Below are 17,681 nucleotides of genomic sequence, written 5' to 3' on the forward strand. Positions count from 1 at the left end.
ATCAAACCATAGAAAACAGGACCATTTGTTTCTACGGGTGCAGGTAGTCCTATAAAATGAGGGTGAACATATACATTTACTTTTTGCCAAAGGTCTGTCACTCAGTAAAGCGGTGTTTTCAGCCAATTTGTGGAACGAAAGAACAATTCTAGCTAAAAAAAAACTTAAAAAACTATTGCGTGAAAATTCTGAGATAGTTAATCTATTCGAAAATCTATATAAATATTAAACCTCCTGTCTTAGAGGTGGCAATGCCGTATGAGGTAGGTACATTTCTAAAGGTGCAGGTAGTCCAATAAAATGAGAGTTAACATATACATTTATTTTTAGCCAAAAAGTCTGTCCCTCAGTAAAGCGGTGTTTTCAGGCGATTTGTGGTACGAAACAACAATTCTAGCCAAAAAAAAAGCTTAAAATGCTATTGCGTGAAAATTCTGAGATAGATAATCTCAGAATCTTAACATGGAATTACTCGGAAAATTAACATGGGCTTTTAAAGGTGCCCTCTGACGTCACGGCAACCCTGGCAAGATTCCGAGTGCATACCTGATTTCCCGACCAGGTGTTCCAATATTTTTTTCAGCATTGGCAAGATTCCGAGCGGCTGGCAGGATTCCAGGTGTTCCTCCTAGTAAGCGCCATTTTTATCGATTCCTCTAAAAATAGAAGCCCCATATAGGTGTCTATTGATTTCCCTGTAAGACGCCCAGGTGTCCCCCTTACAAGCCCCCATATAGGAGTATATTGATTTCCCTGGAAGACGTCCAGGTGTTACCGTAGCAAGCGTCATTGTTTTACCTCGTAAAATAGAAGCCCCTCCATATAGGGGTCTATTGATTTCCCTCGAAGACGCTCAGGTGTTTCATTATTTCTTCTGTATTAAAAACTTATGAGGCCAATTTTGTAAGAAATCATGTCTAAACAAGTTTTGTGACATCCTAGAAGACATTTTATTCATCGTGGGTCAGTTTCTTTCTGGAAGTGAGACAGTCAACATCTAAAAAATGTTTTAAACATGCCCATTACGCTTGTATACATTGTACAACTGTACATCTTGTAGAAATTGTACATCTGTGGATTACTATGGCGAAATGTGTAAATTATGATAACCATGCAGATTACAAAAGGGATATACAGTGCAAATGCAAGACTATAAGAGATTCGCGACTCTCGTACTAGAGGATTCTTATGTTCCAATTGTCACTAATACAAATGTGATCAATGGGAAAATATATGTCACGATATTATCGCAAAAAACCATACACGTGAGGTCACTTTATTTTAAAAAGCCTGGTGCCGCCTCAGTTTAAAATTGTTTTTGGAAAGAAGAACCTGGTCTACATTTCAATTGCTGGAATAATAAAAGTTTGGTTTTTACGACATCGCTGTGAATACAATGGCTACTATGATTATAAACCTACAGACTTTTATTTGGCTGTTGCAGAAAGTGATTTTTCATATGCAAATTTTGTATGTGTTTTCAATTTTGTATTTTCCGGGGAGTAAACGCCGGCCACCATCTACTGGCATCAAAATTTCTTTTTTTTTAGAGTTTTTGTTCCTATTGAGCCGGGTCGCTCCTTACTTACAGTTCGTTACCACGAACTGTTTAAAAAGATAGTTGAAGGAACCTGTTTCAAAGAAAAGATAGTATTACAACCTAAGCGAGGGGATAAGTCAAATTTAAAGCGAACAGAAATTACAACAAATGAATAAATGAAACCCAAAACGAACATAAATTAAAGTTAATAATCGCATCAAACATATAGATAAAACATACTCCTATGGATGAACAGACGACTCCTATAACGAACATAAATTAAAATGAATAATTAAGTCAAACGTAAAAAGAGCAAAAATTGCTACAAACAAGAGTAGTGCTGCCGCCTCCCTAATCTCTTTAACGACCAGAGGGTCATTTACGCTTTGCTGACAGTGAGTTGGGTACTTGTCACTTTTTTTTTCACTTGAAACTTTTTTGTCAAGACCTTTATTACTGTTAATATGGGTGGACTCATCAACTAAGCCGAAGTTCAGGAAACAAGGGCCAATTGCTTCAATACCCCAAAAAAACTAATCAACGGTTTGCAGACTAGGAGCAAAATTTCCCCATCTTTATCGTATACCTTGCCAGCTGTCGGACCTAACCCCCCGCACCAATATCTTCCAGCTTAAAATCTAACTTTTGAAATGTCTTTAACCGGTATCTGACCCCGACAAGACATTCGTCTATAGATGCCTTTTTGTTTCCTCGGGCATCTAAAATAAATTAGGTATTCCAGTTTTAGTGAGAGGTGTCTGAAAATTCCTGTAATGGTTTCAATAACCCTTCGTGTTTCAGACCTTTAAAGTTGAAAAAGATGTTTAGTCAACGGGGAATTAGACTTAGGAATTACTTGCTTTGTTTAACTCATTACTTAAGCAGTAGTAAGTTGCAGGTGTCTACATGGTGTCTCGTTCTACCGAACTGTAACTTCTGCCTCTGATTCCATTGATCTGCAATTTTTAGCCCGACAGTACTTTGTTTTGCTTCTTCTTCTAGAACAATTCTTTGTAGTTTGAATTCCTACACGTAGTTCCATGGATATAGTGGCAGTTCCATAGTGCGTACATGTGATCTTTAGGCAGGCAAGCCTTAATACCCTTCTCAAGGGGACATATGTACCTAAATTTCGGTTGAATTGACGTAGATCACTATACCATACGGCAGGACTAGTCAAATTACAGCATTATACATGATCTGATTTGGAGCTAAGCCCCAGCTTTTCCCCATCATTCTCTGGCACTGCATTAGAGAAGCTATGGCTTTCTGCGCTTTCCCTAAACAGTGGGCTTTCTACCTCAACTGGAGATCGACTATGATTCCCAAATATTCAACCTGTTTCTTCATTGGTATCGGGCAACCATACGTTTTAAAATTAAAAGGAGCTGTCGAATTCCTTTTCTTCGTGAATACTACCATTTCACTCTTCTTACAAGCAAAACACAGATTATTTTTGTGTGGCCATGTTTGGATGGTATTCAGCATTTGTTGTCCTAACTCCAACAGGGTTTTCGGATATCTGTCTCGCAGGAGAAAAACTATCGGCGTATCCCTGAGTGTACCCAGAATGCCATTGTAGCAGATTCAAAACATTATTAATTACAAGGTTCCACACATGCAGAAAACTTACTCCTCCTAGGGGGTATCCTTTCAGATTAGTGATTTTTTCCGCTTTAGCTCTGTATCTAGGCAAATTCTTCGATTTTCATTGTTTGCTCTATGTGCCATATTAGCTGATGCACAGCTATTTCTGAAGAGCAGCTGGGTATAAAACCCACTTGGTTTTTGGATATTAGATTTTTAGTCTCAGGCTTGCTTATGAGGTAATAATGAATTAACCGTCCCATCACTTTCAGTTCGAAGGATGTTAGTGTAAAAAAAAGACCTAAAGCCGAACTGGCCAGCCATGACAAAACAAAGTAATGAAGCCGAAAATGACAAAAGGGTCTATGTCCAGCAAAGAAAAGGAAGAGGAACGCTTCTCAATTTCTCAGCCGAGTCCATGTCAATGGTAAAGTGAGTATATCCCACATCTCCTTTGACATGAGACCTGGTTAAACTTGTTTTCCCTTGCTTCAGGAGCCCGTTGCAGGACACCAGAAGTCCAACAAACCTATCTGGTGGATTGCAACGGGGCCCTCCACAAAGGAATTTTTTTAAGAAATGCATCGCCTGGCACGAGGGCGAGGTATCCCACTCCCTCAAATCTTATGGAGAAAGTATTCCGGAGAAAAATTAATGGTATTTAATGATTTTTTCATCCAGTAGATCAACAATGCACTATTTGATATCGACTTTCAAACTTCCACCGCGACCGCTCACCACCCTAATTGAGGTAAGTTTTGCAGCCTCCGCGAAGCTTGTTTTTTCCTTGGCCGTCAGACTAGGATTTTTCTTACTCCTTAATGTCTTTCTTTTTTTTTCCACCATAACTCCAGAACCATCAGTGCTGGTAGCAATACTAAGGATAATACCCGGTCCTCAAGCTAGTCCTTTGGACAATGGTGCCCCCCCCCCCCGGCGCAGTCGTTTGGGACGGGGCTAGCCTGTACCTTTTTTTCTTTTCAGGAGGAGCTTTCTTCAGTGATGTCCAGACGCTCAATAAAGCTTTTCACGCTCCTTTGGAGAGCACCATCCACAGGATTCAAACCAGTTTGGGTAGGCAGCTCTCGACCCTCAGAGGGGAGGGTCACCCACCACTTGTCGGTAGCAGGCATTACTATATCCCCTGAAGCAGTACTTGCGATAGAGCACTTTTCTCCCATTTCAGGTTGATCCTTTAGAGATTTCTTCTCGCAGTGTGTTTGGCGTTTAGTATGTTCTGAGCGAATTTTCCTCCAGGGCATATCTTCTGTTTTTAATACCTACTGTTTCTGCATCTCTTCAGACTCCTCTTCTAAGGGCTGAGTCTGAGAGGCTTCCTCTTCTACGAGTGTTGGTTCGGATGAATCACCGTCAAGCAAAATGGTCCGAGTTCACAGTCTTGCCTTCTAGTAAAGGAGGGTCCGTGATTTTAACAAACAGATCATCATTACAATGCATTTTAACAAACAGATCATCATTACAATGCATATCAATTCATTAACACAATAATCCTGCCAGACCTCAAGTCCTTGGCGTCCATTCCGCAGTGGAGAATCAACACAACAGCCTCCGGATATCCGCATTGGTCGGTGCCTTCCGAACGCAACACCAGCCTTCTCACTGGTTTGCCAGCCAGTTTGTATCGATAACGTGCAAGGCTACTCACCAAATGATAGTACAGCCATCTGCTTGGCTAGAATATGTCGGGTCCTTGGACACGGACAGAGTAAATTTTTATCCAATGTATCCTTTCCTTCAGCATCCCTCCACAATTGTTTATACTCCCCACCACATAAGAAAAGGCCAGTTACCATCAGTATGTCCAAGCTTGGTGGCATACCTACAAAAACACTACCTCATAGCCATTATACTGGGCAGGGCGGCAACTGAAATTAACAATAGTAGGCCCCTATTCGGTGATAGATAAAACATAGTTCACTATTTACTGGAGCACCACGTGAAGGTTGTTGCCACTGTCCCCGGTCGAAACCTTTTCTTTTGATTCTACTTCATTACAACATATAGACAATTAATGCCAAAATAAAACTTTAAAAATTAATATTGACAATTTTTATAGCAATCTGTTTCTTGTGTTGAAGCAATATTTTGATTTTGACGGATTAGTAAACAATTTAACAGTTGACTTGCAATATATTTTAAAGGAAAGCCTTTAAAATGAAGAAAGTATGGATGGAAAATTTGTGGCATATCGGACTAATGAAACTAGATTGATTCCTTGAAATGTAATGATAAAAGAGAAGCTGCTTAAAATAGCGGAAATGATGCCCCGGCCTTCGGGGATTTTAAGAGGGCGTTAGTCCTACTCAAATTTGTGGTAATTTTTGTGCGTTTTAGAATTCTCCCTTGGTAGCTGAACCAAAATTCTACAAAATCGCCGAAAGGTGTAAGAGTTAATTACACCCAGAGCGTGCAAATAGGCAAAGGGGGTCTGGAACCGGGCCTCTTTGAGGATCGAGATTTATACAACTTTCATAGAGATATCACAGGTGGGGAAATATTTCTAAGAATGGTCAATAGAGTCTCCAACGAATTGGGGGTATCTGAACTTAAAAATGAAACTTCGCATCTAGAGAGTAAACTCCACTGATTGGGAGGCAGCTGGGTGACTGGTATTACAGATATTTCCAAATCTCTAGCCGTAAGACTATGAAACAAAATTGTATCAGATATTCTAAACATTTTTCATGTTTTAGAAGGGGGGTGTTTCCCTCCTCCTCAGATGTTTTAACTTACAATTAGAATCAGTTACAGCTGTAAAAAAACGTAAATCGTTGTAAAATCTACCAAAAATAAAGCCCTTTAGAGGAGTTACAGTTCTTTGTTTGTAATTTCCGTATCTATACAACTGATGTAAATGCACTTCAACTTCCTGACAAGCGATTAAATTTAGAATATGTTTTTCGTTTTTAAATCTAAAATTTGGAAAGAGCAAGTGATTGACAGTCAAATGGGGCATCGAAAACATATCTAATACCATCTCGAATAGGTAATGTGGCTACCAAAAGTCTTACAGTTGTTATCGATATAAAAGAAAAAGAGAAGTATTCTTAGAATGGAAGTAAAGACATCGAAGTGAAATCGGGATTCGAACCGGAATCAAGAATAATCTTAGTATCGTACCATCATAGGCAGCGCAACAGCGCTGCCTAAGTAAAGAACGATGTTGGCACAATTTTTTTTTTTTTTTTTTTTTTTTTTTTTTTTTTTTTATAGACCAGGGCGCTTCGTATCGAAGGAGTTGACATAGAAACATCAAAAAGGGCCCATTTGATTGGAAACTAAAGGGGCTAGTCCACTTTTCAATAGTCAAAAGTGTTTAGAGGGTAATTAACCCCCTCCCATGCCCACTATTTCCCCTAACACATCCAATCAAAATTTTGAAATAGCCATTTTGTTCAACGTAGTTGAAAATTCCGGAAATTATGTATTTGAGGATGACAACCCCCCCCCCCCTCTAAAACCCTCAGGGCAAGGGTTGAAGTTATGCCCTGAAGGGATATAAGGTTTCTTATAAAAAGCGTTGTCGTAAAAACTTCAAAAAGGGCTCATTCAGTTGGAAATTGAGAAGAATAGTGCCCTTTTTAATAGTCGAAAGTGATTGGAGGGCAACTAACTCCCTTACCACCCCCGTCATTTCCCCAAACACTCCTGATCGACATTTTGATATAGCAATTTTGTTCAACGTAGTTGAAGGGTCCGGAAAGTATGTCTTTGAGGACGAAAACCCCCCTACAGCCCTCAGGGCTAAGGTTGTTAGTTATGACTTGGGAGCATATAAGGTTCTTTTAGAAAGCGTTGTCGTACAAACTTCAAAAAGGGCTCACTCGATTGAAAACTGAGAGGCCTAGTGCCCTTTTTAATATTCAAAAGTAATCGAAGCGAGAATCCCCCCAAGCCCATCATTTCCCCAAAGACTTCCAAGCAACATTTTTATATAGCAATTCTGTTCAAATTAGTTGAAAGGTCTGGAAATTAGGTCTTTGAGGATGACATCCTCCCCCCACAGCCCTCAGGACAAGGGTTTTAAGTTATGCCCTTGGGGCATATAAGGTTTTTATGGACAGCGTTGTCGTAGAAACTTCACACAGGGCAAATACCCCCCCCCCCTCACGCCCATGACGCCCCAAACACTTCCAATCAAAATTTTGAAAAAGCCATTTTGTTCAACGTATTTGAAATATTTGGAAATTATGTCTTTAAGGATAACAAATCCCCCCTGCCTTCACGGCAAGGGTTGTAAGTTATGTCCGAGGGGGGAATAGAAGGTTTTTATAGAAAGCGTGGCCATATATACTTCGGAGGGGGTTCATTGGATTGGTAATCAGAAGCTCTATTGCTCTTTTTAAGAGTCAAAGTAATCGGAGGAAAGCTACCCCTCCCCCCACACACACGTATCGTATTGTCCCGTTTGGGGTTGAAATGAACCCCAGAGCCTAGGGGCAAAGGTTGTAAGTTATGTCCAGGGGTATTTAAGATTTTTATGAAGGTATGGTTGTATCAACTTTAGAGGAGACTTATTTGGTTAAAAATCTTGATTATAGTTCCCTTTTAAGAGTTAAAAGTGATAAAGGGTAGCTAGTCCCCCCCCCCCCCCGACTACCCCTCTTCACCAAACTAATCTGACGTTAGATAGCAATTTTGCTCAAAATAGTCCAAATAACTAAAACAATGACTCTTGGGTTGACACAACCCCCCAGTGCCCTTGGTATTGGGTTGTAAGTCATGGCCTGGGGTCATATGGTTTTTATTGAATGGGTGGTCACAAAAACTTCAGATAGGGCTTATTTGAAATTGGAAGCTATAGTACCTTTTTTAAAAGTCAAAAGTGATTTGAGCGCAACCAGCCCCCGCACTCCCCACGCTCATCATTCCCCCAAAGACATCCAATCAAAATTTGGAGATAGTAATTTTGTCCATCGTAGTTGAAGAATCCGGAAATTATGTCTTTGAGGAAGACACCCCCGCCCCCACAGCTCTCAGGGCGAGGGCTGTAAGTTATGCCCCGGGGACATATAATGTTTTTATAGAAAGGGTTGTTGTATACACGTCGGAAGGGACTCATTGGATTGGTAGTCTGAATTTCTAGTGCCCTTTTTAAGATCCAAAGTGATCAGAATGCAGTTACCCCCCTCCCCCCCTCAAAAGTGATTTGAGAGCAACCAGCCCCCCTACGCTCATCATTCCCCCAAAGACATCCAATCAAAATTTTGAGATATCAATTTTGTTTATTGTAGTTGAAGAGTCCGGAAATTATGTCTTTGAGAAAGACACCCCCGCCCCCACAGCTCTCAGGGAAAGGGTTGTAAGTTATGCCCCGGGGACATATAATGATTTTATAGAAAGGGTTGTTGTATACACGTCGGAAGGGACTCATTGGATTGGTAGTCTGAATTTCTAGTGCCCTTTTTAAGATCCAAAGTGATCAGAATGCAGTTACCCCCTCCCCCCCTCAAAAGTGATTTGAGAGCAACCAGCCCCCCTACGCTCATCATTCCCCCAAAGACATCCACTCAAAATTTTGAGATATCAATTTTGTTTATTGTAGTTGAAGAGTCCAGAAATTATGTTTATGAGAAAGACACCCCAGCCCCCACAGCTTTCAGGGAAAGGGTTGTAAGTTATGCCCCGGGGGCATATACTGTTTTTATAGAAAGGGTGGTTATATACACTTCGGAGGAGACTCATTGGATTGGTAATCTGAATATCTAGTGCCCTTTTTAAGAGCCAAAGTGATCAGAATGCCGTTACCCCCCTCCCTCCCCTCAGCACGTCGTGTTTTCTCGAAATACACCAAATAAAAAAATTTGAGTCATTTTATTCAAAATATTCCAAAGATCATATAAGAATGCTTTTGGGGCTGAGACAAATCACCAGAGCCTAGGGACGACGGTTGTAAGTTACGCTGCGGGGAATTTAAGATTTTTATGGAAGTGATGGTTGTACAACTTTAGAAGAGGCTCATTTGGTTGAAAATTAGAATTTCTAGTTCCTTTTTAAGCGTCAATAGTGATGGAGGGCATTTAGACCCCCCCCCCTCCTCGAAAACCCCTCTTTTTATCAAAGGCATTTGATGAGATTATGAGATATCGATTTTGTTCAAAATAGTCCAAAGGACATATAATAATGTCTCTAGGGGTGACACACCCCCTAGGTGACGCATCATTTTTGTGAAAAATGGCTCGCAAATTATACCATGCAAAACAATAGCAGATGTGGCTCAGATCCTCAATCTGGCTAATGAACCTTCACTGTGAATAATTGAAGTTTGATTTAGTTTTCCTTTGTTTATTTGTGATATGGATAGATTTCAGTCGTTTTTGGAGTCCCGTTTAAACTTAGATGCGATACTTAATGATTCGACTGGGAGTGATAAAGATGTACAGTATGTCAGAAATCAACCGGATTGTGATTTTTTAGATGACCCTTTAACTAATGAAGTTGAGCAATGTGAATTCCCGATAAGGGTGTTACATGTTAATGCGCAAGGATAACAGAGTGCTTATAGTGAACTTAAGTTTTTGTTAAATTCTAGTCCTAAAGATATTGTAGCTGTAGGTGAAACTTTTTTGTTACAAAAGTCTCCAATGTCTATGTTGCCCCTTTCGGGTATGACATCTGATTCAAAGTGTAAGTCTGAGACTATGAAATGTGGTCAGGTCAATTAATTCATTTCCGATAAGATTAGCGTGTTGATCTACTTGATGATTTTTCCGGTTGGGAAGAAGGTTTATGTGAGATTCGTTTTGTTGAATTAACATCCCATTGGCTGTGAACCTTTTATTTTTGGATCAGTATATAGACCGCCATCAAGTAACCCCAAAGAGTTTTTTGAGATTTTTGAGCCCCTAGTTGTAAAACTTGGTGGGTGTAAAAAACCAGTAATAATTTCAGGTGAGTTCAATTTTGATTTGTTGAATTTAGATGTGGCTTTTCATAAAGAGTTTCTGAACATTATGCTGTGTTCAGGCCTTTTTCCAAGTATTTCGCTACCTACGAGAGTAACAAAGACTACTGCAATTTTGCTGGATAACATTTTCTTTTCTGGTGTTTCTTTTAAAGCGATAAAGTCTTCTGTTGGTATATGTGACATGTCTGATCATTTTCCAGTTAGTGTTGTTTTAGATATAGCCCAAAGTTTATCTCAACCTGCATTTAAAAAACATGGAAATAAAAATTCTCACCGACAAAAAAAATTGATTTTAAGCTTTTGCGTGAATTGATAGATAATAAAGGCTGGACCCCCATTTTTGATTCAAATGATGTTAATGATGGTTTTTCGACATTTATCCATGATATGATGCAACTCCGAGATCAAGCAGCATCGACAAGATTTTTGCGCGGAAAGTTTTCAAAAAAATTTGACCCGTGGATTACGGATGACATATGATGTCATTAAAGATGAAAAAGAAAAAACATCGTCAGTATCTGGCTGCCAAATCTGATGTATTTTATGAGGATTATAGAACTTATAGAAATAAACTGAATTCTATTATAAGATATGCTAAAAGAAAATATTATTCTGATAAATTTTAACAGTATAAGTCAAATATGAAAAAGGCATGGCAGCTAATCAATGAAAAAATCCGTCCCAATCATCCTTCGAGTTCGGGAGTTAATTGTCTTGAACTTGATGGTTCAAAAGTGACGGATCCAAAAGAAATTTTGGATTTTTTTGGAAAACATTTCAGTACTATTGGGTCTAGGATTGTATCGAGTATCTTTTGAAAAATGCCCATGTTTTATCTTTGTATAAAGGGGGTGCTTCTACGGACCCTTAAAACTATAGAGGAGTTTCACTGTTATGTTTTTAGTAAAATTTTGGACAAAATTGCTCATGAGTAACTTCAAAATTATTGATGTAATAATAAAATATTGCATCCTTTGCAGAATGGATTCATTAAAGCAAAATCAGCAGAACTAGCAACACATCAGCTTTTAATTGAAGTAAATAATGCGCTGGACACTGGTCAGGGCGCCTTGGCTATATTCTTGGATGTGGCCAAGGCGTTCGACTCGGTGGATCACCGACTTTTACTAAATAAACTAAAAAATATGGATTTTCTTCAAAATCTTTGAATTTTTTTGCATCTTACCTTGCTGAAAGAAAAATTAAATGCCATGATAGTAAAAATGGAATCCGATCTAATTCATTTTCCGTAAATTGTGGGGTTCCTCAGGGCTCTGTTTTGAGTCCTACCCTAGTTCTTCTCTTTATTAATGATTTGCCTGAGTTTCTTCCTATCTGCAAAATTGTTATGTTTGCGGATGATGTTGTGATTTTTTCTTCCCATTCTGATTTAAAACAGCTTTTCCTGAACATCCAAAGTACTGTATTAACTACTTCAAAGTGGTATTGTCGAAACCTTCTTCTATTAAATGAAAGGAAATGCCAGTATATACTATTTTCACGAGTTGGTTCAATCAATTCTGATGTTTTTAAATAATGTGGAATTGAAACGGGTAAAACAGTTTAGATATCTTGGGATAATTATTGTTGAAAATTTGTCGTTCCATGAACATGTTAAAACTCTATCGGTAAAAGTTTCTAGGAATGTTGGGATTATGTGCCGTCTCCGCCATGTTTTTCTGGTTAATATACTTAAATCAATTTACTTTTCTCTGATCCACCCTTTTTTTCTATATTGTGTTTCAGTGTGGGCTTCAACTTGTCCTTCTGTTTATAAACCCCTTAAAATTTTACAAAACAAAGCGATAAGGATTCTTTTTCTGAATAGGTCTTCTGTTACTCATCTTTTTGAATCAGCTAGGGTTTTGTCTTTATATAAACTTCATTTCGTTGCAATATCCCAGATATGTCACAATTACGATTTTAGTCAGTTAGCATGAGATTTCCATGAAACATTTCTTCTTAATTCACAGCTTTATATCCAACATCACTCAGGTTCAAATTCTCACACGAGTTTAGGCGAACAACTAGAGCAGAATTTAGTTTGAGGCATATTGGTCCGAAGGTGTGGAATTCTATACCCCTGGATATTAGAGAGTGTTCTGATTACCGTCAGTATTGCAGAATGGCGAGGAAGTTTATCTCTGAAAGTTGAGTTTGGTTTTATTTACCTTTTTTTTCTTTGGGCAGTTTTCCGAGAGAGTTGTTTTTGTTTTTTTGTTTGTTTTTTCTTTCTTTTTTTTTCGTTTTCATTTAAATTGCTAATTGCTAACGGTGTTTAATAATTTGTTGTAATTTTTAATGCGCTCAATTATGCCACTAGGCATGTGCGCAGGTGTATTTTGTAGCGTTATGTATATTTCATAAATAAAATATCTATCTATCTATCTATCTAGCGCCCTGAGGATAGGGTTGTAAGTTATGCCATCAGGGCATATAAGGTTTTTATGGAATGGGCGGTCGTAAACTTCAGATGGGGCTTATTTGATTTGAAATTGGAAGTTATAATGCCCTTTTTAAGAGTCAAAGGGATTTTAGGGCAACCAGTCCCCCTCCACACTCATCATTTCCCTTAACACCTCCATTTAAATTTTGAGATAAAAACTTTATTCATTGTCGTTGAAGGTTTCGGAAATTAGTCTGTGAGGAAGACGCCCCCCCCCCCCCCTACAGCTCTCAGGGAAAGGGTTGTAAGTTATGACCTGGGGCCATATAAGGTCCTTAGAGAAAGGTGGTCGTATATGCTTTGGCGGTCTCATTGGATTGGTAATCAGAAGTTCTCAGAGTCAAAGTAGTCAGAGCACAGCTACCCCCCCCCCCCCAGACGCACAAACACGTCGTTTTTTCCCGAGATGTTTCCAACAGATATTTTGAGACAGTCCTTTCATTCAAAATAGTCCAAATATCGTATAAAAAGGCTTTTGAAGTTGATAGAAACCACCAGAGCCTGAGGGCGAGGGTTGTAAGTTTTGCCCCTGGGGCATTTAAGGTTCTTATGGAAGGAATACTTGTATGAACTTTAGAGATGGCTCATTTGGTTGCAATTGGAAGTTCTGGTTCCCTTTTAAGAGTCAATAGGGATAGAGGTCAAGTAGCCCCCCACCCAACTACCCTTGTTTTAATAAAATGTATTTGATTGAAATTGTACGATGGCAATTTTGTTTAAAATAGTCCAAAGAACATATAACAATGCCTACAGGGTTGGCAAAACCCCCCAGAGCCCTATGGGGAGGGTTTAAGTTATGCCCTGGAGGCATATAAGGTTTATATGGAAAGGGTGGTCGTACTAAATTCAGATGGGTCTCATTTGATTTTAATTTGAAGTTATAGTGCCCTTTTTAAGAGTCAAAGTGATTTAAGAGACCCCCCCCCTCCCCCACGCCCATCATTTCCCACGGCAAATATCCAAACAAAGTTTTGAGACATATTTTTTTTTTAGCATTTTTGAAAGGTTCAGTAATTATGCGTAGCAATAGTTGTAGTAGCATTATTACCAGTATGCAAATAGCACCTTTTTCAACATCCCCTTCAACACACGATGAAATTATGCCATCAACCGGCCCTGAAGCATTGCTGATACGACCTCTTAACAACCTGTATGGACATAGTGTGTTTCGGTTTATTTCATTACGGCTACTATATTACCCAAAATATTTGCCTTAATACCCTTAGGTTTATAAGTAGTACTAGTAGCACTAGTAGTTATAGTAGTAGCATTAGGAGTGCAGTTAATAGTTGAAGTCTTAGGTTTAGTAGCAGTAGTAGTAGTAGCAGTAATAATAAAATAATAAATAGTAGTAGTTGTAGGAGTAGAAGCAGTAGTATCATGATGCAAATTTTGTCTTTTGGTTAGTTCAACACCCCCCTCAACAAGCGTTGGAAGTTTTAATTTCACACACCAAAAGATATTGCTTATATACCGTTTTGACAACCAGCATACAGACGGCCAGTTGTCATCCGTACAACTTCTTCTTCTTCTTCTATTTCACAGCAGGCGGGCTTTTCAGTAATACTATTTAGCCGTACAACAGAAATATTCTCTGAAATTTTCACCTTCATACCTCCATAGGTTGTGGATTTTGAACTAGCCAAAAGACACTGTGTGTATGGATTTAATACTGCTTTTACGGTTACTGTAAGTAATGACACTAATGATATTAAGTTAAAAATTTTAGGGAACGTTTAGGGGGAATTTCAATTAAACGAAAAAACTATGTGCATTCAGGTATTAAAAGGGCATGTAAGCAATATAGGGCATATAAGGACATAGGAAGCGATGCTTTATCATAGCTAGTAATATCATTGAAATATTTTAAAGGAGCTAATTTGATCAAAATTAAAATTTTTAGTGCCCTCTTAAGAGTCAAAAGTGATTGGAGGGCAGTCAGCCCTCCTCTTTAGCTCATAATTTTCCAGACACTTCCAGTCAAAATTTTAAGACAGCCTTTTTGTTCAGAATAGCTGAACGGTCTAGTAACTATATTTCTAGGGTCATTGGGTTTGTCTACCCCCCCCCCCCCTCCCCACAGTTATATAATTTGCCATTATGCTTAAAAACTAAATGTTGTTTTAAAAGTAAGTCAAAACGCACTGTTCGTATGCTGGTTGCCAATAATATATTTCAGCAATATACTAAGAACGACTGAGGGTAATAAGCTCAAACTTTCGGGGCTACTTCTGCTCTTAAAATTTTACTAAATCAGAAGAGTGTAAGTCTATCCAGGCTGTAAAAGAGCATAGATATAATTTTTTGAGAATGGTACTAAATGTTATTTATCAGGTCAACTAAAGGATGTATATGATTAAATTAAACACTAATATATGCGTCATGGTATTCAAAAGGGTTTATGTTGTTTTAAATTGCTGAAAAGTGTTTCCAGCATACAAATACCAGGCCAAGCTATAAATTCTTAAGAAAAACCAGAAAAATCCAAACTATTATTTTCTTTTTCCCTGAAAAAGACTATGTCACTATAAAACGAACAGAAATTAATTAAAAAACTTTTTCCACAAAATAAGTTTTTCAAAAAAAGTAAAAAACTCCATTAAACCAAAAATGAACAAAAATAGAATCAAATAATCTACCAAACTACCACAAATCAGCATCAAAATTATTAATGAAACCTAAAACGAACAGAAATTACAATAAATAACCGACTCAAGCTCAAAACGAGCAGAAATTAACACGAGTAGAGTTTAAAACCCCTATGCTTTCTAAAAGCCAGAATAAAATTTGTACTTTACTGAAAAAAATTAAAATGAATGGGCATTGTCAGTTCAACATACATATGCTCATATTTATTCCTTAAATTCTTAATTAATTTTGGATTTCTTAAAGTCATAAAAGTGAAAACATTTAAAAGAATTTTAAAACATTTTAAAGAATCTATGCTTTCCAATTGTTTAAGTCAAAATCCCCTCTATTCATTTCATTTCAAGAATAAAAAAAAAAACGAAAAAACGTGGTCCTATCTACAATTCAAAAAAAAAAAAAAAGAAAAAAAAAAAAAAAAAAGTTGTTCTCTCTTCTCTAATATATCGAGTTTACAAAATACTGAAAATACTCATTTTTAATTTTCATAGATAGTTATTTTGCACACTGAAAGTCAATGACTAAATGAAATGATAAGAGAATAGTTATGTTAATTGAGAGTGACCAGCAAATACGTAAGAATAATTAAAATCGTAACAAAAATCAAAATGTTAGGTCTTCATCAGGGTCTTCTTCATCAAAGTCATCACCTGCATCAGGCTCATAAAATATCTGACTGCTTGTCTCTTGGGATTCTTTGCTCTTTCTGGAAGAAAAACAAACTATTCAATTTTTTCCCTAAAACTATTTGAAGAAATTCAAATTGAACTTCGTTATTCAGAAAACACCAAACCTAAAAATCTGACGATGGACAATTTCTTTTTTCGGGCCATTAGGCCAGACTTGCAACTTTTTTCAATGCGTATCCATACAATATCAATGCAGTACGCATGCGTATGTTGGCCCAAAAGGATAAAAAAAAGAATGTAGATACAGCTGAACAAAGGAGATTGGAGCGGGACTGGCCAAAATTATACGAAGCTCCTAAGGAAGGAAAAACATATAAACAATTCATGGCAGACGTATTTCTGTTTTCTGAGTCAACTCTATTGCCTTGCGTATGATGAACCTATAAAGCCTTTGTTTTAAATATACTATTTGCATAATTTAGGGCCTTTACGTCACGTACTGTGATGATCATGTCACCCTCGGAGGCATATTTTTTGGCTTTTCGAACGTTCTGATTAAAATAGTTGTCTTGAAATTTTGATCCAATTCCATTTGGGGCGAGGTTGCCCTACGATAACTTATACCCCTTAAAAGGGTTACTAAGACTCGAACTTTGTGATCGACTGAGCCCTTCCCCAACTTCCAGCAACCGTCCATTTTTTATGATCCCCTGAGGAGGGGGAATTCTTGGAATAGATACCGCGCTTTGTTAAGCCGACGTCAGTAAGTTGACGATAATATGCCCATGAATAGTCAATGTTGAATAAAATGTGTGCGGTTTCACTTACTTGGTAAATGGTAGGACTACTTGTTTCCTATCTAGTTCTTCCTTTTCAGATAACGCTAGTCTAAATGTGGAAAAGGGCATAATTTCCTTCTCCCTGTTCTGTTCCTCTTTTCCTATCACGTTTGATGACACCAAACCTGCCAAATCGTCGAGTTTATAAGATTCGACCTAGAAATTAAACACAATTAAATTATTCTATAGCAATTCAAAATGACAGTGTTACAGTAAACATAATGTATAGGGTGCATGAATTGGTTTACACGCAATAATGACCTATTCATAGCCCATAGTAAGCCAAATTAGAAATTAAAGGTTCCAGAAAAACATACGAAGTGTCGACTGCGAAATGGTACAAGTCAACATATAAGAAACCCGACGCTTTGCGACTTTTTTCTATGTTCGTAGCCCATCAGAAAAATTGGAACATGATATGCAGGAGGCTAACATCCCTCCTTCAGAGGACGCTGCGGATAGCGATGGGATTTAATCTTTAAATCTTCAATCAGAAACCCCAACTGAAATATTACGTAACAAGAATATGCACGGAAAAAGAAGTTTCTTGTATAAAAAATTCTTTCGGAAAATTTTCCCTAATGCTGAGAAGAAAATTGTTAACCTATAAGAATATTTAGATTGAAATTAGACGAAGAAAAGCTTTTGAAACCAAAAATTTCAGATAAATGATTCATGTTGGTAAGTTATTTTAGGCAAACTTTAAAGCATTGGGAAACTATCAAACTCTCCAACTTTTTTATGGTGCTCACCCTACTTCAGGGGTACTTAAAGATCTCAAATAAAACCTCCTTTAGAGTTTTGTTGATTCAGAACTGAAAAAATATAACTAGATTTGGTTTAAAAAACGGTCTTGGAAAGAGCTGCGGTGTTGCCACAGGGCTATTAAATACTCCAATTTTTAACCTTAACTGCTTGTCACTTTTTATGGAAGTATGTTAAGAAACTTCTTTTATTTAACAAAAATTCTTTTTCCCTGTTCCAAATATGGTTCAATTGTACAAGCTGCCTCCTGGGGTGAGCTCCCCCTAAAGGTTGATGATTCTAATAACAGTTTTACTTCTTA

At 37.8% G+C, this 17,681-nt stretch overlaps 1 protein-coding gene across 2 annotated transcripts in view; it reads right to left on the reverse strand.

Annotated features, from left to right (window-relative positions):
• Positions 1–15,567: 15,567 nt before the first annotated feature.
• The window catches only part of Elp5 (Elongator complex protein 5), a 51,849-nt gene continuing 49,735 nt past the window's right edge, over positions 15,568–17,681 (reverse strand). The window contains exons 5-6 of one of the 2 annotated variants that reach the window (XM_089092966.1): positions 16,605–16,771; positions 15,568–15,853 (exon numbers count right to left, since the gene is read on the reverse strand). In XM_089092966.1, coding sequence (XP_088949092.1) covers positions 15,751–15,853; positions 16,605–16,771 — 270 coding nt within the window. In that variant the 3' untranslated portion in view covers positions 15,568–15,750. The remainder of the gene's footprint in view (positions 15,854–16,604; positions 16,772–17,681) is intronic. The other variant, XM_089092965.1, reaches the window with a different exon arrangement.

This window comes from Artemia sp. Qi Xiang Cuo, chromosome 8 (assembly GCF_049724085.1).
Source record: "Artemia sp. Qi Xiang Cuo chromosome 8, ASM4972408v1, whole genome shotgun sequence".
NCBI lineage: Eukaryota > Metazoa > Arthropoda > Branchiopoda > Anostraca > Artemiidae > Artemia > Artemia sp. Qi Xiang Cuo.